Genomic DNA, 26,598 nt, shown 5'->3' with positions numbered 1-26,598 from the left:
GAAGAACCAATCATCCTTTCCCTCAAATTGCCTAATTCATTAATATAATGAAGTCTAACTCAGAACAATTATTCTCAACCTGTATTTAGCTCTAAGGTTATTGCTTCTATTTCAGACCTAAGGAAGCCTTATGTGCCTGAAAGCATGTCTAGTTTTCCAAGTATGTCAGCTGACCTAATAAACGATGTCCCCTCTCCCTGCCCTTGCCTCACTTCCATCCAACACCATCCTCGCTACGATGCAGTACTGCACCTGCTGCCCTTACTCCTGCTCAGCTGAGTCTACAAACGAAGGCAGAGCCTTGATGAGCTATGGGAGGTAGTCTGTTAGCCCAATTAACAGAAGAGAAACATGAGCATTGTGTGGTAGAGCTGCTTGGCCCTTACAGGCATCCATCCCAGCTTATCTGAAGCTGCACTGCTGGCTCTGAGCATGTCTCTTGGCAGCAGCTGGGGGAGGTAAGTGAGGCTGCTGTTGGCACTGGGGCCCACTGTTTCTTGGTCTCTCTCTAGATTTAAGAATTCAGTATTTAGAACAGCTTACTTGCCCGAAGTCAGTGAAATTTAGTCTCTCAGTTTCATTCTCATATCTTATTCTCTGAAATTCCCAGTTTTTCCCATCAATTTTACTATTTTCCTTCAAAGTCTTCCTTAAAACTTACTTTTCCTTGTTTCCTTCCCAAACCAAGCCTTTTCCCCATTCAGCTTGTCTGAGGTCTGTGCTTCACTATGTGTAATTTGCAGCGTATTGTCTGATTGAGACTGTAATCTCTTCAGGGCAGGGCTGTCTCTCTCTGTACTCACAGTTCCCTTTGCTGCTCTCTGAGGTTGAATAAGAAGGACAGAAATAGCAGAGTATACAGACACTCCCAAATATACTGTGTATTTTGTGAACTGTGTTCGGGAAGCAAATTAAAGAATGATTTTTATTAGTAACATGGCTTACACTGCATCACAGGAAGGTTGAGAAGAAGTAGATGCTTCAGGCAAAGAAAACTCCTTTGCAAAACATTTGTGGAACACATTAGTCTAAAAATACCCATACTTATGGTGGAGAACAATGTTCCATTGCTGATCTATAGCTAATTGTCAATGGCAATGCTGCACACTTCAGTCACACAACAATCCCGCTGTGACAACATTGTGTGCTTTGTCCCTCTCCCGCTCTGCAGGACCCCCGGCAACCCACCATGACCGGTGCCACCACTGCTGCCACGGCCTGTCTTGCTTGTCCCCTGCCACCACTTAGCTCAGGGGGAGGATGGCCATGGCCACCTGCCACAGAGATGACTTCAGGGAGGGAAACCTTAAATATGCTTTTAATGGCCACTGAAGCTTTTCCTCTCTGTGTGTGTGCTGTGGGTGATGCGCTATGTGTACGTGCAATGTGGTCTGGTCAGTTCTCCAGTGAGTTTGGCGTTTTGATGCCTGCACAAATGGCCTCCATGTACTCAAATATCTGCCTGATGAATCTAGAAAATGAGTGATATGTAAGGGGAGATGGAGGCTGTGAGGCTGACTTTGATATGACTTTCTCCAAAGCCCAAGCACTTGGAGCTGGTGGTTTGACCTTTTTTTTTTTTTTTTTTTTTTTTTTTTTAATTTGGAGAGACCTGAGGCTGTTTAATACTGCAGGAGCATTGCTGAGGGTGGCAGCCTGGCCCCTTCCCTGTCCTGGCATTTACATCGCCTTGAACAAAAGGCTCCTTCTGGCTGGCAGCGCTGCGGACGGGCTCCCCCTTTGTCTGATTCCCAGTTGCTTTTTGGGAACAGCTAGCTGTGCTCCAGTGCCTGGCTTTGAGTCACTTCGGCAAATGTTTCTGTGGGGCACTGTCGTCTTGGATATGTCAGTCTCTTTTCAGATGTGAAAAGATATCTGTATTATCTGCTAGCAGTTAGTCATCTGCTAGCCAGAATGGAGTTGTTTTCCTTAAGGATGCTTAGGATCACATAACTCTTGCAGGCAGAGTCGAAAACATCCGTAGATGTCGGGATTAGTCATATAACTGCTGCAGTTATCTTCATCCAGAGCTGCTGCTTTCACTCCCTGTTAGAGCTGCTGAGCTGCAGGGTCCCCAGCCTTTCCATAATGACGTTTATCTGGGCGGGCTGAAAGACAAAGGAGAGCCAAGGCTGTACAACCTTTAGCCAGTTATTTCTTCCTTTACTTGTTTTTTCTCAACCACACGATAAATCATGCTGTGGAGAGCTGTGAATGAAAGGATATGAGCTGCTAATCGTGCTCGCCAGCTTCTCGCTTCGAGCAGCTGCTTTGGCTTCTCTGGGTCTCCATTCCCCATCAGCACAAGGCAGAACCATATTTCTGTGCCTGGCAGAGGTGTGGTGAGGTTTGCCTCTTGCTCCGGGTGACTCGGGTACAACACCTCCACCGGCCTCACACCTCCCAGCCTTGTCCTAGAGCTGTGGGATGGGGGCAGAGGAGAGCTGGAGGAGCAGCCACCTGTGGAGCCAGGGATTGGGTGAGCCACAGGCCCTGGCACCATGAAGGCCGCCCTTGTCCTCCTGTGGTGTGTGTGACCCTTTCTACCACCTGGTGTGTGTGACCCTTTCTACCACCTGGGAAAGGAGAGGATTACTCACTGTTCACTTCATCTGCACGATGTCCTCTACTTGATCAGGATAGGCCTAAACTGGAGACGGCTGCTTTATGGGGATGTTTTCAAGGGAACTGATGTTGAGTGGGAGTGCACAGCAGCAACTGTTGGTTAGCGAAGGCCGCAGAACAAACCCTTTTTGCCAGGGGTGTCCAAAGCTGAGTGGTTAACCCATGTGCAAGGCTGAACTGTGTCTTAGCAATACAAGGGCAAGCGAGTTAAGGTAAAAAGAAGGAAAACTGGGATCCAGTCAATGTTATTATAACCCTCAGAAGTTCTCAGGTGCCAAGAAGGCCCCAGAAGACCACCCCAGCCCAACAAAACCTAACAGATTAATTCAATGGTCCCTCCAGCAGCACGGTCAGCCCAGGCTAAGCTTTGCTGCTATGAGAGGTGCTTGCTTTTACGGAGGTCGGGCACTAGCAGGCCTCTTGCAGAGCAAATTCCTTCTCTGCTCACGTTTGTGAACTGGAGGAACCTGAAGGACTGGCGAAACGGGGACCCTGCAGCCAGCTGCTGCCAGGACTCCCTCGGGGATTTCTCTTCTCTCAGTCCTTCCAAAAATGAAGCAACATTTGCTTTGACATGGCAATTGGCCCATGAGGCATGGCTGGATATAGGATGCACTAAAAATATATGTGACAAATGTAAACATTGACTTTACCAGGGTGGCAGCGTGCCTGCCAAGAAGCATTGGTTCTGTGAGCCTGGCGCCGGGAGGAAAAGGTGCTCCGGGCTGGCAGGGTAACAGGGAGGACACTTTCTTCCTCTGGATTTTTTGTTTTGTTTCATTTTTTTAAAGCAAGCATTTAAAATTTCAACAGCTTCACACATTAAAATTGCAGCTTTTTGCTGATGATGTTGTGGTAACCACATTTCAACAGGTAGGGGAAGAAAGAAAGAAGGGGGGAAAATAAGAACTGAAGAAAGAGGAAGGAACTGCAGAAGAGGGAAATGCCTCCGCTTCCTCCCTCCTCTGCTGATTGTTTGCTTGGGGGTTTTTTAGACATGAAAGTGAACATAAGGATTAGGAAGGAGCTTGTCTGACCCCTGCTTGCGGCCAGAGGCAGGCTCTGGGTCCCGGTGCTCCGGGAACAGGGGACCGGGGCTGGTGACCGCGGTGCCACGTCAGCAGCCTGCATGCTCCTGCCCTGTGACTGCGGACGAAGGTGGCCATTGAGGGGCTGCAGTGCCTGCTCTGAGCAGTTGTGCTGTGGGAACGGGGCTGAAAGGGCCAGCCGGGCTCTGTGCAGGCAGCTGATAGGGCACATGAGCCTGCTCGACACTTCCCTTCCCTCCAGCTTCCCACCAGAAGGTCTGCAGGACACTGTGCGGGACAGCTGAGGCTGTGGTGTGCCAGGCAGGTGGGGGCCAGCGGTGGGTGCATATGGGCTCTCTGGGTGAGCAAGCAACGCTTGCTTCATTGGGGTGCTGGGTCTGACACAGCAGAGGACCATCAAGCCTTGGGATGCTCCATCCTCAGCTGCTCTTCTTGTTGCGGCTACCAGAGAGGGTGCAAGGGGCTGTGAGCCCTTCGCTTAGCGTGCCCTATATGCTGCATGTGAAAAATTTGGATGCACGAGGTCATTAAAGTCAAAGGAAATATTTTGTTGGCTTGAGGTAGAGAGGAGCTTGGGTCTCGCTTTGCCACTGAAAATTCTCTGATGCTGGGGGCTGTTCTGGGCAGATGACAGACAGAGGAGCAGCTGTGTTTGGCTGGAGCAGGGGGAGCAGGGAGCTGGTTCTTGGGACCAATATGGGTCCCAAGGAGGGGCCTGCAGTTCACTGAGGGTGGGGTTGGAGCGTTGCACCCCTAAAAGGGGATCCTGAGCTGTGACCCATAGGTCTCCAGGCCTGGAGCAAGCAAAGATACTTCATGTTAGCAGGGCTGGTCTGAGGGCAGGGCTAGAGGCACGAGGTTTGGAGAGGATCACAGCAGCAGCACGCGCAGACCTTATGCCATACTGGTGGGGCCCAGGCAGGGCACGACAGCCCTGCCTCAGGGAGCTTTTGCCTCCTGATCACTTTTTTTCAGGCAGGCAGTCTGAGCTGGACTGAAGCAGGAGAACTGATACGTCCCCCAAATGTTATCTACAGTCCTGCAAGGGCAGACGCTGTTTTTGCGTGTAGAAATGCTGAATTAAAAAGCATGAGCAAAAATCCCTAGCAGCCCTGCTGTACTGCACGATGTCTTTCATTCATATCCCGTAGCACTCCAGCTGCCCTGCAGAGACCTGGCACGGCCGCTCCTTTCTGTGTCAGCCTTCACCTCCGATGCTAACAGGAAAAAATCCACAAAGATCAGACGCTTCAGTTTTGCTCCCCTGGGCCCCAAAATGAGAGCACACCCCTCCAAGCAGTCACAAAGCAAACAAATGGGCTTTTCCTCCGCCCCTTGACTTTTTTTTTTTTTTGTCAGCTGAGGATGCAATAGCAGAATGCAAGAAAACGTTTATTTTCCTCCTTTGCAATTGCTAACTACAGGCATCCCCTATGTGCAGCTCCAGGAGTGAACAAAATGATTCTGTTCAGGCAGTCTCTGCTCCAGAGCATAAAGTTACTCAGCATTTGCAGCACCAGGCCGTTGTAGATGTTTTTATTCTGTCTCTACTTTGCGCTTAGACTGGCATATTATGAATGACTCCAATTAACAGTGCATGAGCATAAACAATGCTTTACTCATATATTACAAATCGAAAGATTTTTTTTGTGTTTGCAAAAACATATTCGTGTTCAGAATTTCTTTATGCAAAGCTGAAAGCACCTGAGCTTCAGGCCGGGGAGGTTTGGGGAGTGGGGTGGGGAGGAGCTGGCTGCACCACGCTGTGCAAACAAACTGCTGGTTTTGAAAGCAGACCTAGAGGAGTTTGCAAATGCATTTATTTAAGCAAGCAACCCATCTGCTACTACCAATAATGGATGCATAGACCAATTGGGTATTTGCTCAGCTCACAGGCCAATGAGTTTTGTGTATGTTACATGATTTGCACAAATCGATAGGTAATGTAGACACACTTGCCCACATCTGGAACACAAGCCACAAAGGCAGGGATTTGAACAGTGACCTAGTTAGCACCTAGCAGTGCCTGGATCGTCAGGGCAAAAATATAATATTTTTCTTCTTTTTAATGAACTGCTAGATTTTATTAGGCAGACTGTACCAATGCATGTTTCATGAGGCTGCGTGACTCCTGCAGGATGCAGCTACCACAAGAACTGGGCTTGGAGCTGCTTCAGGTACCCGGCTGGCCAAGGAGGAAAGCTCCAAATCACACACAAATGCAACACAGCTGGCTGAGGACCTGCCCCGCTCCCAGCACTGCCAAGTACGTGGCCGTGCCTTCCGATTCCAGCTGTGGAACTAGGGAAAGGAAAGCTTTATACAGAAAAAGAAAACAAGTTAGTCCCTTATGGGATATAACCACCCCCAACGACAGAAATATGTGTGGCCTTCTCTGCAAAGTGCTGTGTAGTGGGGAGCTATACTCGGAGCTCCTTGCAGAAAAGTAAGAGCTAGGGCTCCTTGGGACGGAACTGGGGCTCCGGTGGTTGTTGCACACGTGGGTCCTGTCCATGTGTTTCAGGTTTCCCTAAACTGGCAGGAGTGGAGCCCTTCAGGGTGTCTGCTGTCCCCGTTTCCATGTCCATCTCCCACCAGTTCCTTCTGTGGTGGCACCTCATATTCCAGAAGCTTCCCTTCTGCCAGAAATATTTGTAGAAATTGTGCTTTTTTTTTTTTTTTAACCACGCTTAGGAATGCATGCAGAAATTTCGAGGGGTCTGGGGTGTGTGTGTGCGGTGCATGTGTTTGCCCTGGAGCTTGATGGAAGGAGCTGTGCTCTCCCAGCAAAACCCAGGAGCAGCTTCTGCAATACACTGGTGGGAAAGGTGGAGGCCTCAGACTTCAGTTTTATGACCTTGCAGTGCCCAGAGGCTCAAACCCATGACAAAAGTCTTGCTGGTCAAGGCAATTACTAAATAGGAGAAAGGAGGGTGGAAGACAAACCTGTCCTCTCTCCAGATTACAAATGTAACAACCTGTGAGCTGCAATAATTCTGCAAAATGTGCTCTCAGGAGTGTTTTTCCCAGTGATGTAGTCATAAATAATAATAATAAAAAAATGCATGTGTGTACTTTACAAAGCAAGGGAAAATTTTCTTCCTCTTCAAGCCCATAGTCTGCAAATAATTTGTGAACAAGAGAAGCAGCTCCATCTATCTTGCTCAGTATTTGTTACAAATCATTTGCTCATGTGTAAATCTTCCTGTCAGGGCAGGAGCAGCAAATCCTCCTTCAGTCTTTGTCCTCTGAAAAACTTCTTTCACTAAACATGAAAAAATGAATGAAAAAGTAGTAGGTGTGCAGGTGTGTGTTGGGATGGATGCGTTCCCGGTGTTGTGAGTGAATGCGAAGCTGCTGCTGGTTGTGGGGCTGAGTTTCTGCCTGGCATATGGGGCTGAACTGAAAGGGTTTGTCATTTTGCAGGAAAACAAAAGCCAAGCCTAAAAGGCCACCCCCAGTACCTGCTTCCATCCTTAGCCTGCCTACAGCAAGCAAGCAAATGGCCACTATCAATTCGAAATACATTTGAGCATCCCATCTGGAAAAAAAAAATCTCAATTTTTAAAGCTCACAGCAAGTCCCTAGATGGCAACACTGCTCTTTCTGACCCTGGTATAGTGTCGTGAGCCTTGTTGTAGTTGATAGATCTCCTAAAGCTCCTGCTTTGGAGATTATGTGATTAAGCGAGACCTTAAACTTCCACTCACAAAAACGAGAAAAGGAGTATGTGTTTAGTGCTGGTGGGGGCAAAGGACAGCTGAAAACTGGTTGCTGCAAGGCTCTGCAATCTGATGGCAAATTAAAAGAACAACCAAAACTCCTGTGAATTTATCCAGCCAGGTGGCAAGCATAGGATGCAAGGAAATGGTCTCAGTTTGCACCAGGGGAGGGGTAGATTGGACATTTGGAAGAATTTCTTCATGGGGAGGACGGTCAAGCACTAGAACAGGCTGCCCCATCCCTGGGGGTGTTTAAGAGACATGGCTGTGGCATTTCTATGTGGCACTGAAGGACAGGTTTTATTGACAGGACTCGGTAGGTCAGGTTGATGGTTCAACTTGGTGATCTTGAAGGTCTTTTCCAGCCTAGGTGATTCTATGATTCTGTGGAAAGAAATAACAGGATTTTAAAGCCAAGTTCACGATATTGCAAGTCATGACTCACGACTCCTAAATGCTTTGAACTGCCCGTGCACTTGGATACTTCTGTAGCTGAAAGCCCAGACAAGTAAAAACTGTCCCCTCTGCAAGCTTGTCCCCTCTGCAAGCTCTCCATTGGCAAGGAGCGGTTCTCCATCACTGCTCACAGCGCATGGCCCTGTGAACATAATCACAAGTGCAGACATAGGTTGGACAGTCAAGGAGAAAGATGCCCACCCGACCCTGCTTCAGATATTTTCCTGGAAAAAGCTATCAGAGACCTTAAAGATGAGGACACCTTTGATGTAAGTCCTGCTTTTCACACTGTTCAATCTGTAGATCTGAGAAAGCTATTAGCATTTCACTTTTAATCTGTGTTTGTTCACTGTTGACTCTGTGCAGGTCTGCCCTGTCTGTGCACAGCCCTCGCAGTGCTGCAGCTCTGCTTGCACGTACTCATGAATGGCTCTTCTTTCGCTTAAATGCCAAACGGACTGAGAGGAGCAGCAATTTAGTTATGCCAGCAATAGGATACTTTTGCTCGTCTCTTGATTAGATGACTTTTCGAGCTAGCTATCACAGTGCAAATTGTGAATTGCAAATATTATAATCAAATATACAATTTGAGTTTCATCCTGAGTTAATTACCTGAGTCGTATACATCTGTTAGCTACAATAAATTACAGCAGAAATGGAGAATTTGATTGCAATATTCACTCTTTGGATTATTTGCAGATCAAGTATTATTCATAGAAGAGATTCATGAATAATTTTGAATAACTGGACCAATATATTTAGAAACCAGACAATCTGCATACAGGGAGACAAAAAGCGTCAAATAAATTATACATTGTGTCCTTTTCTTGCAGCTCTGCAAATGGATTTGACTGCCTTATCACACTCCTGACTATATCTATTTTTTCCAATAAACATTGAATTTCTCCTGCTGTATCGCTCACCAGGCAAGGATGAAAGGCAGCAAAGCGTGACCCCAGCCATCCAGCTCCGCAGGGGTTGCTTTCCCTTAGAAAATCTAAATTATACAGCAGAGTGTCTGTGAAACAGTTAAATTAACGAGGGCAAGGCAAATCTAACCACAGTAGGTGAGAATATTTCACTTTAGGAAGGGAAGAAACCCGGTGGATGCAAGGCAGCAAGAGGCAAGGCCCTAAAGCGCGATGCCACACGCCATCTTGTGTCAGGCCATGGGAGCAGCTGGATGCTCCTGCCCCAATTTCCAGCATTCTGACGTCATTTCAGTGCTGGGGGACGAGCGGGGTTTTGTTTGTTTTTCTCTGCACCCCAAATATTGCAAAAATAGGAAGCTGTGGCTGTGTGGGACCTGGGGTTCTCCATGCTCGGGCCGCGGTGGGTGCAGCAGTTTTGTGTGCGTATGGTCAGTCGCTGGTGCTTGGGTTTGTCTCCTGTGACCATGTTAGTATGGTTGGACATTGCTGGACAGGGAAATGGATATAGAGAGCTCTGCTGAGGGCCGTAGGTTGCAGAGGTTCTGGTCTGCACTGGCCCCACAGCCTTCAAAGGTTTCTTGGGACACGATGCACTCACTGGGGTGCGTCGCCTTCCCACTGCGGTCATGGTGTCGCTGGCTCCACCACTCGATAGCATTCCTCCTGCTACACCATCTCGTGAGCAGAAAAGGGGGAAGGGATTGAGGAGGAAGAGTGAGCTCTTCAGGCTCTTCAGGAACAACCTCCTCCACACGTTCCCCCAGGTCTCCTCTGGGACCATCCCCTGCTTTAGCCATGGATGTCCTTGCTGGGCTGGGGCATGGGGGACATGAGCAAGCATGGGGCATCTGAGGCTCGTGTGTGGCTTGTGGCTTTGTTTCTGGGGGGGGCTCAGCCCCCACTTTTCCTTCCCTGGAGCACAGAATTGTGGTCAATCCCCATTGTGGTTATTCTTGCTGAGTTTTCTGTGCTGTCTGGGGTTTCGGAGGCATGAGCAGGGAGCAGAGAGACAGGGACTCAGACCGGAGGGCAGCGCAGCTGCTGCCCGTGCCACTTGGGAAGCAACGGGGCCACATTTACATTTATTTTCCTAGATATTGCCAATTAGCATGTATATTCCTGCAGGTGATAGAGATGTTTGCTTGGCTTTTCCAAATAAACCCAGGTGAATGAAAAGTAATAGAAATGAATTTGCTTACAAGTTCCTAAATGCTGCTGTCAGCTGTTATCCTTATGCATCAAACTACCTTTGAAAATCCATCTGCAATGACTCAGAGCAGCCCCTTGCTCCCCAGGGCCGTGGGTCCTGTCCTGCTCTGGGTGACCACCACAGCATTTTAGAGCAGCTCCCTCTCTGTGAGCTGCTCTCCAGCCTTGAGGAAAGCTGCAGCCAAGCCTGGCCATCATCAGTGTGGCCTGAGCTGAGCTCTGCGAGGTGGGTTCAAGGCAGAGACCCAGAATTCAGAGAGCAGCAAATTGAGGGGAATTCAGTCCCAAATCTGATGTCAGATCATCTTGGTCTCCAATGAGAATAGCTTGTTTGAAGGTATCACTGCAATGCAAAGTTACAGCTTGTTTTCCACCCCACGTATATTAATCAATATTGTATTTCATCTGCTATTTTGTCATCCTGTCACTTGGTATTACAGTGTCCTTCTACAGCTCCTCTGTCGGCTTGTCTTTTTGCAGTCCTAAGTGACTTGGTATTGACAACGAAGCTGGTAACCTGCCTCTCCAATCCCTTCTCCAGATCATTTCCATTAAGCAGCCCAGCCCATCGCACGTGTCCCCAAGGGACTCTGCCGATGACTTCCCTTCATTATGAAAGCTGACCTTTCATTCTCACCCCTTCTTTCCTTTGTTTAACCAGTCCTTGGCTCAAGAGACTGCTTTATGTCTCACTGCAGGACAGCTAAGTTTCTTTAAAGATCTCGGGTGAGAACTTCCCCTGGAGCCTTACCGAAATCCAAGTCAGCTCTATCAGCTGGACCATCTCTGTCCTCGTGACTGCTTCAAAGAGTTAGAGAGCACCACTTCACCCCGATGAAGTTTGCAGACTCTTCCTCTTTACACCACACTCATTCATCTGGTGAGTTTTGCTCTCTTTTACACTTTCTACCAGACTTGCTGAGTTCTTGTGTCCAGTTCCTGGGAACCCTTTTCTAAAAGTAGCCCCATGTTTGCCACCTTCCAGCCCTCCGGTCCTGCAGCAGGCTGAAGCAAAGGTTATCTGCTGTAGTTAATAGTTAAGTAATTTCTTATGTGAGTACTTTTACCCTTGGGTGAATACCATCTGATTCTGGAGATTTATTACTGCTAGTTTTTTGTTTATTTCAAGCAGTAGTGGAAGTAATGTCCTTTACGCATGTTACAGTACCCACTTTGATCTGGGCGTGCTAGGAGTGGAGCAAAGGAGGAAGAGAAGGTACCGACTCCTTAAGGGGTAGTTCCTTTTCATGCCAGTTAATCCAGTCCAACTACCGTGTCATCGTGCTAGTTTAAGGTGTAAAAATGCTCTCCCTCCTCCCTCTTTTCCTCATTCTCTCTTTTTCCAGCCTCCTCCTTTCCTCCTGCATTTCTCGATTTCACTGTGACAAATGAGACGGTAGGAATTGCCAGGTGGGACAAGACCCATGGCCCTTTGTGTCCTGTAACCACCACACAGAGGTGGCACCACTGAGGGTTGTCTGAGCAGAGACTGATAGACACAGAGTAAAACACCAAAATCGGAACTTTCTGGCTGAAATCTGAACTGCAGAGCAGCCTTTGAAAGACCTTCCATTGAGTTTCTAAACTCTTGGGCCTGAATGTCATATCATTTGCCCAGCCATAAATAGCTGTGAATTAAGCAGGCTGTGCTGATTTTTTGGCTAATAGATACGTCCAATAATGCTGCAGTGTTATCTTCATATCCCACTGGTGTTTGCATTGTAGATCAGGAGCTCAAGCTGGCATTTTTTTCAAGATTTAAAGAGCTGGCAGAACACTTATTCAGTTGTGCAACCTCCATTCACAGTATTTCTCAGATCCTGAGCATGGGGCTCATTTTTTGTCTGTTGACAGCTGCTGTAAATCAATAAGGCAGTTGGAGGTCACTTGTAGTCAATCAGTAACCAGAGCCTGCGAAGGGGAAAACACTAAATATTTGGTATAAAAACACAGGCTCCAGGCTCGCAGCTCTGGCTCGGGGTGACGTGCTCACAGCTGAGGAGCAGCAAAGGGCTCTCACCGACTCCAGCAGCTCCCAGCACCCGGGGCCTCTGGAAACCTGGCTCCGCACAACCCTGATGTAGATATCCAGCCTGCCCATAATCTTTCCTGGCAATTGGCTATATGAGAATTTCACGCTATGTGCACACGGGGCAAATTTCAGCAAAGCAGGCGCGAGGTGCTTCAGGCAGAGGAAGCAGGGCTCGTGTTGCACGGTGCTCATTCGGTGTTGGCTGCGTTATTCCTCCTTTTCGCAGGAAGCCATGCAGGAGCTTTGCTTCAGCCACCGCCCTCAGGAGCCCAGACCCACAGCGGGCAGTAATTCTTGTAGGGGTCCCTAATTCCCTTTGAAACAACTGGGAGCTAAGCTCTTAAATACCTCTGCCATCTGAATCATATTCCAGTGGTGTCATCATCTCTGTTTGCTCCTACTTCTGGAGCTGGTTGTCCATCAAAGCTTCTGCCTGACCTCATCTCTGACTCCCACAACGTGAATATTTCCTCTTTCTCAATTTCCTCCTTCCTTTGACCTTAGCTGCTCCGGGGTTTGTGCTGATGCAGGCCCCTACCTCTGAGAATTACGCAGCCACCTCTCCATGCTTGCTCCCTCGGGGCCCTCACGCCCTGAGCTGCCAGGTCCTGTAACAGGGGTGTGCTCTGTCAGAGGCTGCTCGCCATCACTTTTTTGCTGGTATTTTGTCCCTCTGCTAATAGAGCTCGGCTGTGCAGATGGTTTGCACAATAACCTGTGACTCATTTTCAGATCCATATGCTGGATGGTTTCCATTCAGCTGTAGCTGCAGGGTTTGCAGATCAATGCGTTGCACTTTTCATCGTCACTCCAGACCGGGAGGTGGGCAAGTGGTGCTGGTGTCAGTGGCTCTGTGCACTCCTGGATCACACACTCTGTGCACTCCTGCAGCTCGAGGGTCCAGCACACCTCCCGCTCTGTCCCTGAGTCCTGCAGGTCTCTGTCCCTGCAGGTCTCTGTCCCTGCAGGTCTCTGTCCCTGCAGGTCTCTGTCCCTGCAGGTCTCTGTCCCTGCAGGTCTCTGTCCCTGCTCCCTCTCTTTCCACACATTGGCTCTACCCAGTGCCAAGCTCGGCACAGGTCCCAGGACCTTCAGACCTCCCGCTCTGCCCAAACTCAGCACCAGCCCCGCTAACACAGGTGGGTGTACATGGAAATGCTGCTGCTCTCCATGCTTGGACATGTTTGACTCAGCATTGTCCCAGCGGCTGCTGGCCTTTGCCATGTGCTTTGAAGAGGGTCGCCTGCCTCCAGCTCCACCACCGTGTTCTTTCCCAGCCTGCTTCCAGGCCAGGAGAGAAATCGAGTAGGCTTTTCCCTTTCTCTCATACTTTTGATACAAACTGGCATTTCCATCCAGCTTTCTGACAACCTTAAGGTTGCCTTGAAATATGCACCCTAGAGAACAGGACAGAAAACTGTGTGAACAATGCGAGAGGGATTTTCTGATCAGGAGCTCTGTGCAAGTACCTATTAGCCTTGCAAGGGCTTTAACTACATCCTTCAGTGCTTGGTCCTGTGCGTGTGCTTTCCTCGGGCTGGCTGACTGGTCAGACTTGAATTTTAGGCTTCTTAAGGGTTTAATAGGAGGCTGAACTAAAATATTAGCTTTGAGTGGCGGGCTAAGCTCTTCAAGGTCAGAAGGTGGAGAGGCTCTGCTCATGGCAGCCCTGTGCCCAGGGGAGGTGCTGCTGGGATGGCTAGGGATGGGTTTCCCCCCGAGAGGGGATGCCCACGGTATGGCTCCTTCTGCCTCAGGGAGCAGCAGTTCTCAGACTGCATTTTAGACTTGAGCACAGTAATGTGCTTGCTGGAAAAGCCATGCATCAGCTGCTTTTTGCTCTCAGCAGCTTTTGCATCCCAGCTCTTCTGGAACAACCGGGTACGTTTCCAGAGCCACTCAAACACTCCCACACTTGCAAAATCCTTTAGCTTCTGGAAGAAAGGACCATATAAAGCCAGTCTTTATTAAACCTTCATCCTCCAATGCCTTCTTGTTGGAAAGTATGGCAGGAACATGCCACTTCCTACAGCTTGCTTGTATGACAGATGCCATGGCCTGGGCTGGGGGTCTGGGAGGGCAGCGGGGCTGGCGCCTCTTGGCCCCAGGAAGGATTTGTCATGAGAACATAGGTAAATGTTACGAACCTTTAATTGGAATTTTTCTCACATACACTCAGGAAAGGTACAACAAAAAAAGCAAGCAGGTATTTTCTTGGTCAGCAGTCTGATCCAGGCTCCTCTCCCTCCCACCCAGCTTCTTCCAGAATTATACAGATAAGCAGAGATTTAGATCAGTTCCTGTTGCCGGAGCATTTTGGATGCAACCCAAACCCAGACCACCAGGAGAGGAGCCTAGCTCTCTGCCTCCTTGGAGTCCCTGCCCATCGCTCGGCTGCTGAGCACAAAACCCACCATGAAGACTGAAGCTGGCCTCCACCTTTAACTTTTCCATTCACCTTCCCCACTGTTAAATTTCTTTCCTCCAAACCCTGACAGGTGCAAAACACCCAATGTGTGCAAGCTTTGGGAATTTAGAGGCTTGCATGCCATGCTGAAGTGCAACATCTACCTCCTTCATCTCCTTCTGCCAACCCTTATCGTACATAGGTGCGCAGGAGCAGGCACAGCCCCCAGCCTGCCTGTTGGATGTCAGCATGGAGCAGTGCTCACTGCACCTCCCTCAGCTCCCCGAGGTGTGGCTGGGGACTGCTCCAGCCCTTGGTTGCTTTCTGTGCCATGGTGGGCACTGCAGTGACCCAACCAAGAGGTGCCTTGGATGAGGTGACCCACCCCAACCAAGAGGTGCCTTGGATGAAACTCACCATGTAGCCCTCATGTCCCACTTTGACGGGCAAGAACATTCCCCAGTAGAGGCAGGATTTTTCCAGGATCAACCTTTTCTTTATTTAAGGATTTTTACATAGGCAAATGTTACATTTTTGGACACACAAATGTTAAAATGTGTATATGCATGTTCACACCCACAGCCCACGCCATCTTTCTTGGGGTTTTTATTCATGCACATATATACAGTGGCCTAGCACAAGATGTTTTCCATCGTTTCAAAGCATGCCCTAAAATGCTCAAATTGATAAATATCTTTAAACTGTCCCTATGTCTGTTTGTGTCCATGCATTTGTTCTTCACTGGCTTTGTGTCTGTGCACGTGTGAAAAGTCTGCAGACTGTGTATTGCACTTTTCTATTTTGGATTTCATTTTGACTGCTTTTATTTTACTTTCTCACCTATAAAAACAGGCTTTCTGATGAAATTAAGCAATAAATCACTGCATGTGCTCAGATGTAAAGGATTTTCAAAAGCAAAACATCTGGCAGCACACCGCCATCCTCCTGCCTTGCACTTTGTGTGATAGACAGACAATATATTGATTAAAACAAAAATAGGAAAGTGCAATAGAATAAGGGTGTTTGCTGACATTGCTTTTATGACAGAAAAGTAATTTCAGGGGTGAGAGTGTGCCTTGGGCTTTTACATGGACCTGTTGTCCTGGGTTTAGGATCAAGGGAGTTCTTCAGTGGGAGTTTTCTCAGGTAAGGATTGCCAGCAGGTAGTAGTTGCCATTCAAAAAACGAGGTACAATCCAAAGGAAACTGCTAGGAATTAAAATAAGCAAATTCATAACACATAGATTGGTTAAATGTGCGCAATTGTAAATACAGACAATAATTTACAGGCTTTTCTCGTGAAATATATTAGTGCTGCTATGAGGAGACAAGAGTGTGACTTACTTATAATGACTTACCATAACATTTCCATACTGTAAATGAGACAGATTAAGCTGACATTATATATTACTTAGCTGTGTACCAATTAGCTACACAAATGCTATGAATTCCATCATTTATGATGGAAGCTATATAAAAATTGTATAATTACTGCAGTGAGTCATCTACTTAAATGGCATTCCTATATGGACAAATTGATTTCAATGCAAGATTAATAGCCTTTTGCTGCTGTCTTACGTGCTTGCCAAAGACCATACTACATTGTTGCTAAGCATCATTAATGGATTAAAATAAGGGTTCTGCATAATTCCTACACTGTATCTTCAAACAGCTCATTTAGTTTGTGCACTAGCCTAGCGTTTGTTAGCCCTACATAACAACAGGTCTGGGAGGCTGACACGTGTGCAGGAGGTTAATGTAATCCTAAGAACTCTTTCAAAAGCTCACAGGTTTTCTTGTGGATGACTTCGCGGAGTTTCCGTACACGCCGGATGCTGGAGGTCCCCACAAAGCTGTCTGGCTGTAGGACAGCCATGCCATTGTGGACGTCTCCCATGATGATGAGCTGGCCATCCACTGTGGTCATGTTGGGACATGGGCAGCTCCAGTCCATGTTCAAAAGCGTGATTTCTAGTGGTTCCTTCCCCAGGAATTTTAATCCCATTTTTTCATCTTTGAGAATCTCTTCCACTGTCACCAGGGCATGTCCTGAGTCTTGATCTTCGGTCAGTTCTGTTATGCGGCCCAGGATAACAAAGTCACTTTTGCAGAAGCTGGTCACCAGCTTCTGGCGTGGCTTGCAAGCTTTGCAGTGCGTGTTCTTCGGGAAAGGGCACATCTCTTCACATGCCTCCCGGCTCTCAAAGTTGTTCTCATTACCTCCGCACCCGCCGTAAATGAAAGACTGGCACTGCTTTGTCAGGCTGTTATAGGCCCACCTGGGCTCGTAGGCTTTGCAGTGGCCTTGGAGGGCTGGCAGATTGCAAATGTTGATTGGGCCGTTCATGCACGTTAACATACAGTTCTCATAGGTCTCAAAGTGGTTGAGGTTGCTGTTACAGTTCCCGTAAATGAAAGTAAAGCAGTTGTTTTTCTTTGCATCATAGTACCACCTGGTCTGCTCTTCTCCACAGTCTTCACTGTCTGGTTGCTTCAGGCACTCATCAGTTGGAAAGTGTGTTTTGTTCTGAGAAGCTTCTTTGGATGTGGGTTCTCCTTTGATGACTGACAAAGGGAAATCAGCCCTGAGAAGGCCACCGCTGTTTTTGGCCGTGCAGGTGTAGATGCCTGCATCTTGAAGCTGGGTGTTGTAGATGACCAGCTGGGCAATGTTGGTGACCACAACATTCCCTCTGACGTGATTTGGCTTCATAATGACTTTTTCTTTCCCATCGACCTGCTTCTCCCATGTGATTTCTGGCTTGGGCCTCCCTGTAACGTCGCAGAGGAAGCTGACGGTCTCTCCCACATAGACTGACTGATGGACGGGGTTGTTCACGAGAGCCGGCGGCAGGATATCGATGATAGTTGTCTCGGAATAGGCGGTAGTAGGGCGAGCCGTTGTTTCTGGGGGGATAGGGCTGGTGTTCGGCCAGGTAAGGTGGTATCGACAGGTGACTACGTTCAATGTGATGCCCTTGATGCAAGCTTCTGCATCCATGTAGCACTTGTTGTAGTAGGTGAGCCCGTCGGAGGCACAGGTGAAGCTCGGCTCCTTCTCACACCTGTCCTTGCACTTGCACACGGGCTGCCCGTCCCAGATGTCGCACTCTGAGCCTTGCTGGATGCACATAAAACGGTCGCAGGTTGCCTCTTTGGGCATTCCCACCGGCCCTTTCTTCCCCTTGACATCCATGTACCGAGCCGCCACACAGCTCTTTGTCCCACAGACATTGGGACAGCACTTCTCAAAGGTCTCGCATTCCTGCAGGGTAAGAAAACAACCCAATTACTGGGGACAGAGTTAAGTCCTCTTTAGAGACCCAGTAAGCAGAGACCCCAGAAACTTTTAAGGTTTCAAGCTCAGTGGACCCAAGTCTTTCACTCGATCCAAAACTCGGTGTCCCCACTGGCACCAAGTATAAACCCCTCCAGCATCTCCCAGGAGGTGGCTAAACACGTTGGGGGTCCTGAAGTGCTTCAAGAGAAGCCTCTAGAGAAGGAAAAGGTATTGCTGTTTCTTAAACACTAACCACATCATAAGTTTTTCCTAGAGTCACATGGACTGCTTGACTACAGAACTAACAACCCCCTTTCAGCACTCCGAAATGCCTGAGGACAAGCCCTGAGAAACAAGAGCGGATGGAAAGACTTATCATATGGCTGTAGGCAGTAATCCTTCTTATTTTCCACAGAAGTATGTAAAATATTATTTGAATTCCCTGAGACTAACAGCCTACTCTTGGAGGTGAAACTGCCAAGGATTTGTAATTGTTCACATTGTAGGGGAAATAATAGAATACCTCAAAAGTAAGGAAATTCTTGCTCCAAAAATAATTTTTCTATGGTATTTAGAAAAACAAACCCAAAACAGCTCATTATGGCTTCTCTGTCCTATTTTAGTCCTATTTTCAAATGCAGCATTGCTATTCTAGTAATTTATTACACCCCATCTTAGCTACAGTCAGCTCAAAATTGTGGTTAATTTTAGGAGAATTTTTGTCTTCTCTACAGAAAAGGTATTTGATATGTGTCCACTGAATCACAGTGGCCATTTCATTAGGGATTACTTTAAGGGACTATGAACATTGCTACCATGTACATGACAGGGCATGCTTCCACCATGTGTTAAACATCTGCAACCCCCTGAAATCCAGTGGATTTCTCTGTAAGTGAGAACAAAATGTTTTTTAAGCTACCAAACTCAATAGTTTCCCCTGAGTCCAGTATCCTTTCCTTATTGGGAAAAAGATGACCTAATAACATAACTCTTTCCCTATTTCCAGCTGCACATTACTAGGTTTCAGAAGCAAAGTTGCAAAACGGTTTCAGCTGAGGTTAAGGAGCGTGGTTTAGCAAAGTCAGACTCCTGCATGTGAGTTCCCAGGACTCTGCTCAGACAAGGCTAGAGTGAGTATTTTTATCCAGTGGCTTCTGGCTTTCAGGTTTTGACCAGTAAATTATTAAAACAATGTTCTCCGCTGCTGCTGGGTTTTTACAAGTCTTTTAATATTCATTGCTGCACCTGGTAGTTGAAATAAAGAAGGCTTTATCGGGACTGACAAAAGTAAAAAGAACACCTTCGTTCATAACACATGGGATGCATTGGAGCAAATCTCTTCATTTACTAGATGAGCCTTTTTCCCCTCTTTTTTTTTTTTGCTCCACTACTTCTAGCACTGCAGAAACAACATGGCTGTAGAGCACGAACCCAATGACTTCTTTCTGCACGGTACGTGTGGCTGTCAGCCTGCTTTGGGCTGCAGGAACTTTGCTGTTGATGTAAGAGGCAGGAAGAGCAGGTATTTTCAGATGCCAGCTTGAGCTGGCAGTGCTGACAGGTTGAAAAATGTTTTTTAGGGTGGTAAGCTAAGCACAATTTGAGCTGGGAGCATCACAGAGAACATCTGCTTGGTCATTTTAACTATGCCACTGTTCTGCACTCCGAGCACGCTTTATGTTTCAAAGTGCAGAAAAGGCTGATGATTTACATGTTAAATCAAATGATTTCATACAGAATTCCGCCCCGGGAATATAAAGCATTGATGATGGCTACCAACAATAAAGAACATCGTGACACTGCTAAAATACTGTGGATTGGCCCCAAGGCATGCTGAGTTCTGGAGTATCAAATTCTGATGTTTCCTTTGACAAGAAAGCAGGGAAAATGATCAAACAGAGTAGCTGCTGTACCCACAGCAGCGTAAGTGACAGCTGCCACACACCTCCCCGCTTAACTGATAATTCATCAAACCTTTTCTATTTTATATAGGTCACGGGTCAATTAAATGCATGCATTGTCTGGATCAAGTCCAGCATGGTGCCGGTGCCTTGCCACATGGAATAGAAAGAGACCGTGGTGCAAGCAAGCAAGCTCACCAACAAAACCCACCGCCCGCAACGCAGAGATATAGAAATGTGCATCACTCACCAGGTCAGCTTCGCATTCCCTCTTGCAAGTGCTCTGTGCATCTACCCACAGGTTGGGGTTCATGTCATTTGGGCATATCCCTGCGTGTGAATACCGTATGGGAGGTAAAGCTCTCCCTTGCAGAGAGACCTCCAGAAGCAACAGAACACTGCTCTTCCCCAGCAAGATCCACATCCACCGAGTGAACAGCGCCAACAACATCTCAGAACTTCTCCAGGGCAGTGGCAGTGACCGAGCTGGAGGTAGTTCTTGTTTGCCTGGAGTTGCTTGTTTTGGTGAGCCTTAAATTTTTGAGGAACCCAAATGCACCTGACTTCTGTAAAAGCTTCAGCAAGCTCCTTTGCTGCCTCTCCTGATAGTGCAGCTTGGTCTGGACCTCATTGGATTAAAGGTCCTAGGAAGTTACCCCCTTATTTTAAGAGAAACGCTAATAGTCTGAGCAGAGTTAGCTCTATTTATACCCTGCCTCTGTTAACAAGTCAGAAAAAGTAAACTTGATTTCTTTGACAGGCACACGCTTCCTATGTCCTGGTGGCAGTCAGACAGATTTGTTGCAAGAAAAAAAAAAGCTGGAAAGAGTTTAAAAGGCTGGAACTGGCACGGTGGGACCCCTGCATGTTTCTGAATGCAGGGAGGCCTTCTTAACCCCTTTAGACCTAAAGTACTTCCCTATGCTAAGAATGGCATTTACTTCTGAAAGGGTACTTGTCTAAATAACAGGGACCCACGATCAGGGGATTTCCCCACGGCAAGGGGCTACACAATCACTTGCTAAAGGGAACAAGTAATAGGATTGAAGCAATTAAAGCTAGAATATCATATATTAACAAAGGAAGCAGGGAAGAAATAACTTATTTAAACTTAGGATCTGCAAAGCAGAATGTCTTCATAACTCCCCCCCCCCCCCCCCGGGGCTCCTCCGGGCTTTTTTTTCTCTGTGGTGTGGAGATTTCCAGGATGCTGCTTTTACTGTTGCCCTCCAACCCCACCAGCAAGACGTTAAAAGTGTCCCTGAATTCCTCCATGTTTCCCAACAGCGAGATCCCGTCATACAGTGCATTGCTGACCCCTTTAACGGCGACAACAAAAAAAAATAGTAGAAGTTCAACTCTATGGAAACCTGCATAAAGGAATGTACAGCATTTTTGCATTGGGGGGGGGGGTGTTGGAAATTCAGTCAAGCTGAGTTTGTCATTCCCTGATTATTACAGCAAGGGGTCGATCCTGTTTGTGCTGAACACTTGCCAAAATGTAGAAGCACGTGGCAGAAGCTCGAGCTGCTCAGCACCTGGCAGGATTAGAGCCTCCAGGCTGAATTCTGGGCTGGCTTGGCCGGATCCTGCTGGGTGCCCAGGGCCTCCTGGGAGGACCAGGTGAGTTTGCATCCCAGGAAGGGGTCAGCAGGGCCGGGTCGGCAGCGCTGCTTCAGGAGGAGGGATCATGTGGGATGCACGACCTGTTTTGTGCTGGGTTTATTCATGTAGGGCTGGTTTTTGTGGCTGAACATGGGCCCAGTTCTCCCCAGTGATGGTGGTGGCAGCAAACCAGTGTGACCAGCAGCTGCCGTGGACAGGCCTAAATGCAGGCAATGCCCCAGGAACCGGGCTCCTGCTCCTCCTCGGTACATTTACATGCCAGTGTGTCCTAAGGACTTCCTCCGAAAGGAAGGACGAGCAACCCGAGAGAATCTTCCCCCAGCTCTGGCATTTCTGTGGCACCCCAGGTTCATGGCAGAGGCTCAAGCAGTTGGGATTTATGTGACCGCATGAACGATATGCACAGCATTTGCATTTCGTATGATGTGCGGAGAGCAGTTGTCCAAATTAGCTATGTATAAGGAGTGAAGTCAACCGCCAGGCAGCAGTTTGCAGTTGATTTATTCTCTCTGAAACTTTAGAAACCTGCATGACACTTGTACAAAGTGCGGCTGTGCGCAAAATGTTTTATTCAGTACTTGTTTACAAAGACAAGCGCAGCAAGCACCCTGCGATGCCTAAAAAAGCCAACCCAAAATGACACATTCCCAAGAGGTACTTAAAATTCTTACAGCTCTATTAACAACAAAATCACATGTATTAGTGGTTCTGTTGACTAAACAAAGACACTTTATATTGTACAACTGACTACAGACAGGCTTTGAAACCAGCTGTACATGGGTCTGGCTGCGCGCGGCTGTCCCGGCGCTGGAGGTGGTGATGTCCAGGGGGGTCTCACCGACAGCTGCTGGGTGTGCGGGGGGGTTTGCTCTCGGTCCGTGGGGCTGCCACCACGCAGAAATCATTTTTTTCCCTACCACCCCCACCAGGGTCCTCTGGGGCTGTTTTACCCTATTGCCATGATGGGCCAGAGGTGGGTCTGCAGAGCTCCGCGGCCTGGTGCCACAAAGCCACCTCCTTGCATGCTTTGGCCATGCTGATAAAACACCCTGGGGGCCCACCCCAGGTGGGACTCCCTTCAAAGAGGAAGGAATAACATTGTCTTATTTATTTTTCCCCTCCCAGACTGAGGATGGGTTGCCCAGAGGCACTTTTCAGCCACGGGGGAGCAGAGCAGGGCTCTGAAGAACCAGACGCAGGCTCATGGCATATGAATGGAGCAGTCTTCTGCTTTGCTATGACCACCTCCATCCCGACAGATCTTCTCCAAGGACAGGTAAGCCCCCTGTGGCTTTCTGCTTTTGGTACCTCATTTTCATATTCAGCATGTGCTGGCCAGGCTGGTGGAGCTTAACGGGGGCAGGTTAACCACGGAGTCGCAGAATGGGTTGTGTTGGAAGAGACCTTAAGGAGCAGGTGCATGGGACGTGCGCTCAGCTGACTGAATTGTATCCCTCTTGCAGGTTAGAGGTATCATTAAAGGAAAGGTAACCTGAACGTCTAGATTTGATGTCTTGTCACACCAATGTTAGGTCAGCGTTTGGCACAGTGGAGAGCAGCAGGGACATCCCATAGGAGCCTGGATGACTAAGAAAAAGGACAAAGACATCATCCTTAATGATAATGATGGTTTTGTTGGGTCGCTGTACATGAGGCACAGGAAATTCATGTTAACTAAGAAATCAGGCTTTCAGTAAACCTTTTTCATAGGAAGCTTCTTAGGGAGTCAAATCCTGCCTTAATCCAATGGAAATGGGACAGGCGCTGTTCCCCCCCAACTCCCACCACTCCAGGAACAGGGAGCACTCAGCCCTGGAAGGATCTGTCCCTTGGCCACTTGAACCCTGCCAGCAGAGAGAGGACAACAGCACCATAAATCCCTCTGTGAATGCTGCCAGGCAGCTCCTGAGGTCAGAGGAGGCTCCGAATAACCCTCGCCAGCTGCCCCATCCCAGCCAGAACATCACAGAAAGGCTGTGACATGGCCACATCCAGGAGGTGACACCAGCATGCAGATGGCCCTGGGACAGCAGGGACCCGGCTGTCCTAGCACAGGTTGTGAGAATGATGCCCTTGGTATCTTCTGGGTTTCACTGAAGGCTCATTGCTCACCTGGTTTAAATTAGATTAGCTGCACAGTGGATCTGACTGGGTACTCCAGGACAACACCAGCTTGTGACAGCTGTGAATCAGAGACTGTCAAAGTGCCTGGGCATGGTTTTTCTGTTCTTTCTTGTTTATAAAGTATCGTGCATTTTTTTTTTCTTTAATATAAGAAATAAAATAAAGCTTATGCTCAATTTTCTCTAAACAATTCTGTTCTGATCATTGAATTTATGGTTTATCTTGGCTTATGGACTCAGTGCCAGATACTGCTGTGAAAAAGCTCTTCACAAATGAGTTCACGCCTTGGAAGAAACCCCAGTACTACCCCAAAATCACCCTTTCTGATCAAGGTGTTGATCTGAGGCTGTTGGATGGGGACCTGGGAAGAGCTTCCTTTGGCTCGCCCATGGACAAACCTGAGTCCTGGTGGCACAAAGCAGTGGCCTGGCTCTGTTCCCGGTGGTGGGGACACGCGGTACCCATCTGACCCTACACCACAGCCCTGAAATCCCTCCCAGGACACCCACCCTCCTGGTTAAGGCTGTTGATCTAGACTTGCCTTAACTGTGGCTATTTTCATTAATGATAATTTCTTTGTCCATTTTCTTACTGTTTCTAAGCTCTGATGGGACGTCCCTGCCCCTCTCTGCTGTGCCAAATGCTGCCCCAACGTTTGGCGTGGCCCCTTCCAACTGAGGAGGGAAATGGGATCCTCTGATGCACAAACAAGTATAATTGTGGTGTTGCTGTGTTTTTTTTTCTTAAACCACTGCTAAAGGAACAGTAAACTGTTGATGACATTTATTAGGCAAACTGAGCAATCCTCATCTGCAGTTACTAAGCGGACAGCGGATAGATTTGCTGGTTTTATTGTGGAAGGGCTCTTGGCAGGAGCTGCCACCCTGCAATGTTCGACCTCCCATCTCCCATTGATCTCTGCCTCGGCAAAGGGGCCCTTGCAAATTCGGCCTCTCGTGCTGTCTGGGCCAGCCGCCACTTGGCGCCAGCTCTGCCAACACAAACACAAACCACCCCCTCTCCAGGCACGGCCGCGATCCAGTGCTGCCACCTGGTAGCTTGCTCGCCATGGCTGCACCATTGAGAGCCACAACAGGAGGGTTTGGCTGCCTTGGGAGCACGTTCCGTAGGAATGGAGCCCTCTGCTCTGTGGGTGCAGCCTTGGAGGGCAGCAGAGCGCTGGGCTGGCTCCTGCCCCTGCCCCGAAGGAGGGAGCTGGCTGGGCTGGAGCTGCGTGCTTCCGCCTGTGAAACCTGCTTCAAGCAAAGCCTGGTCCACCACTCCCACATATGGTGTCCAAGGCCGGTACCAAGTCCCTGCCCTTCTTCAGATAGAGGACTAACACCCGCCCCACCTGCAGTGACCCTGAGCACACAGGGAGCCCCGGGGCGGGCTCTTTTGCAGCCCCGCCATCACCAGTTGTAGGCATCAGGTGGCCTTTGTCACCGCACAGATGCGAATGTAATGGAGAGGAAAAGTTCTTTTTAAAAAGCTGTCTCATTTAGAAAGTAGCGATGTTCCATTCTGTATATAAAGCTTACTGTTTTTAAGGCAGATGGCCTGGCATTTTAGCGGGAATGTCCTCGCCAGATCCCCTTTGGAGCACAGCAGCCAACCTCTTGCCTCAAGCAGTAACGCTGCTTCCAAACCCACATTGAAATCTGGAGGATGACTCTGGGACCTCGGCTTTAGCTTGCTTTAGATTGTAAAGGGCCGAATCTCCCCTCTCGAGTGCCACAGTGCTCCCCTAGCCCCACTGGGACCTGCTCAGAGCCTGGGCTATTGGGGTCGCCCAGGAAGCCCAGCCTGGCTGCCCACTGCGTGCGGCCCCTTCAAGGCTTGAGGCTTTGCAACGCCTCCACGTGCCCCGTGCCGTGCGTGCTTGAATTGCACCTTAGTGTGAAAGGGGGCAACAGGCAGCCACCACCCCACAGTGACAGCCCTCTGTGCTGTCTCCTTCTCTCCCAGAGCAGCTTTTTCCCTGCCTTAGAAGAGCGTGTCTCGCGCTGGCCCTGGCCGAGCGAGCAGGATTTTCGGCCCCACGTGATGCACCTCTGAACATCAAAGCAAAGGAAAAGGCTGAGTTACACAGAGAGCTCTGGAAGCGCATGCACATGAGCAGGGGCAGATTGGGGCTGAGGGGAAGCAATGGTGTGCCTGGGTCCTATTTTCGGAGCTATTTGTATGTATAATTAGCGGTGGAAGCATATTTCAGATTCCCCCTAGTTAAGATTTTTGTCAGCGCTTCCTGTAAGCGCCCATAGCTAACAAGAGCTGTTTTGACTCCTGAAATAACCCATCTGAGCAGATAACAACGTGTAAGGACAGGCTCGGGGAACCAGGGCATATTTGGAGCAGCGATCGCTCACCGAAACGAGCCACTGTATCTGTGCATCCCGCCTTGTGCGCAGATGCTCAGTAAGCAGAAGTTAATGTAGTTAGACAAAAGGGTTTAGTTTTGGGGAAAAAAATCAATAATGTTAGGGAGTTTATTACAGGGTTATGGGCCACCTGCTAGAACTCAGCATTAGGCCTGCATTACGTTGTGTTTCGGTACGAGCTGATGGCATTGCACTCAGGCGAGGCTAGCGCCAGAATTATTATTTTATGCGTTGGCAGATGGCTTCTGCTTGGGGGTTTTATCTTTGAGTGCAGACATTCGACTAATCATCATTTGCTTTCTCTTTCTCTGCTAACGTAAGCTGGGCAGGAAGCAATTGCCAGTTTGATGACGGTTCATTATTGCTAGGTTTATTCTGTCTGAAACAGCACAGTGAGAGGCAAAGAGGGTACAAAGGAAGATAATCAACTGGTTATCAGTGAGATATGTGGAAAAGCTGGGCGCAGGAGCCTGCCTTGTGCCGGCCTGTCTCCCTCGCTCTATCAGAAGCAATGCCTTAGGTACCCCACAGGCAGTTCAGGGAGGCTATGGAGTTGGTGTCTTTGGGTTGTGAAGACTGCAAATGTCAAATGCTGGGAATGAATTCATCCTGCTGTCCATCGGGAAGGTTAGCTTGAATAACAGCATGTTAGGAAACACTGGCACCAAATCCATGGTGTGCAAATGGATGGAGATGTTCCCACATCTTGCAGCACTGCTGTTCCTGCATAAGCTATGGTGTGCTATCCTCAGAGGCGAACCAGTACATTTGTGGTTGCTGCTGATCTTCAGTTTTTCTTGGTTCCAGTTCTGTTTGAATGAAAATTCAGAATACAAGTGCCGGCGTGGGCCTCA

General features: G+C 48.4%; 1 protein-coding gene and 1 long non-coding RNA gene across 4 annotated transcripts; one reads left to right on the top strand and one right to left on the bottom strand.

The window, feature by feature from the left end:
• Positions 1 to 192: 192 nt before the first annotated feature.
• Positions 193 to 23,483, top strand: LOC121057043. 3 transcript variants are annotated; one of them, XR_005813610.1, is made up of 7 exons: positions 193 to 458; positions 10,692 to 10,873; positions 19,705 to 19,866; positions 19,987 to 20,105; positions 21,075 to 21,236; positions 22,365 to 22,515; positions 22,703 to 23,483. It is a non-coding gene; the product is annotated as an uncharacterized LOC121057043 (long non-coding RNA). The 3 variants fall into 3 exon arrangements; XR_005813609.1 differs by having other exon boundaries at positions 19,705 to 20,105; XR_005813611.1 differs by lacking the exon at positions 10,692 to 10,873 and having other exon boundaries at positions 19,705 to 20,105.
• On the bottom strand, positions 14,831 to 20,760 carry WFIKKN2 (WAP, follistatin/kazal, immunoglobulin, kunitz and netrin domain containing 2). Its single transcript, XM_040530690.1, has 2 exons — positions 19,864 to 20,760; positions 14,831 to 17,697 (listed from the first exon to the last, which is right to left on the bottom strand). Exons 1-2 carry the CDS (start codon positions 20,062 to 20,064, stop codon positions 16,186 to 16,188), a joined length of 1,713 nt encoding a protein of 570 aa, XP_040386624.1. The 5' UTR covers positions 20,065 to 20,760; the 3' UTR covers positions 14,831 to 16,185.
• Positions 23,484 to 26,598: the final 3,115 nt, after the last annotated feature.

The sequence above is a fragment of the Cygnus olor genome, chromosome 18 (genome assembly GCF_009769625.2).
Source record: "Cygnus olor isolate bCygOlo1 chromosome 18, bCygOlo1.pri.v2, whole genome shotgun sequence".
NCBI lineage: Eukaryota > Metazoa > Chordata > Aves > Anseriformes > Anatidae > Cygnus > Cygnus olor.
The sequence above is the reverse complement of the archived record's forward strand: the minus strand, read 5'-3'. Positions and strand labels throughout refer to the sequence as shown.

Bases quoted from the DNA above. Each gene is read 5' to 3' on its own strand.
- WFIKKN2 (XM_040530690.1), bottom strand. From the start codon at position 20,064: ATGTTGTTGGCGCTGTTCACTCGGTGGATGTGGATCTTGCTGGGGAAG. The intron at 17,698-19,863 runs GTGAGTGATGCA...CTTACCCTGCAG, and splicing joins GGGAATGCGAAGCTGACCTG to GAATGCGAGACCTTTGAGAA.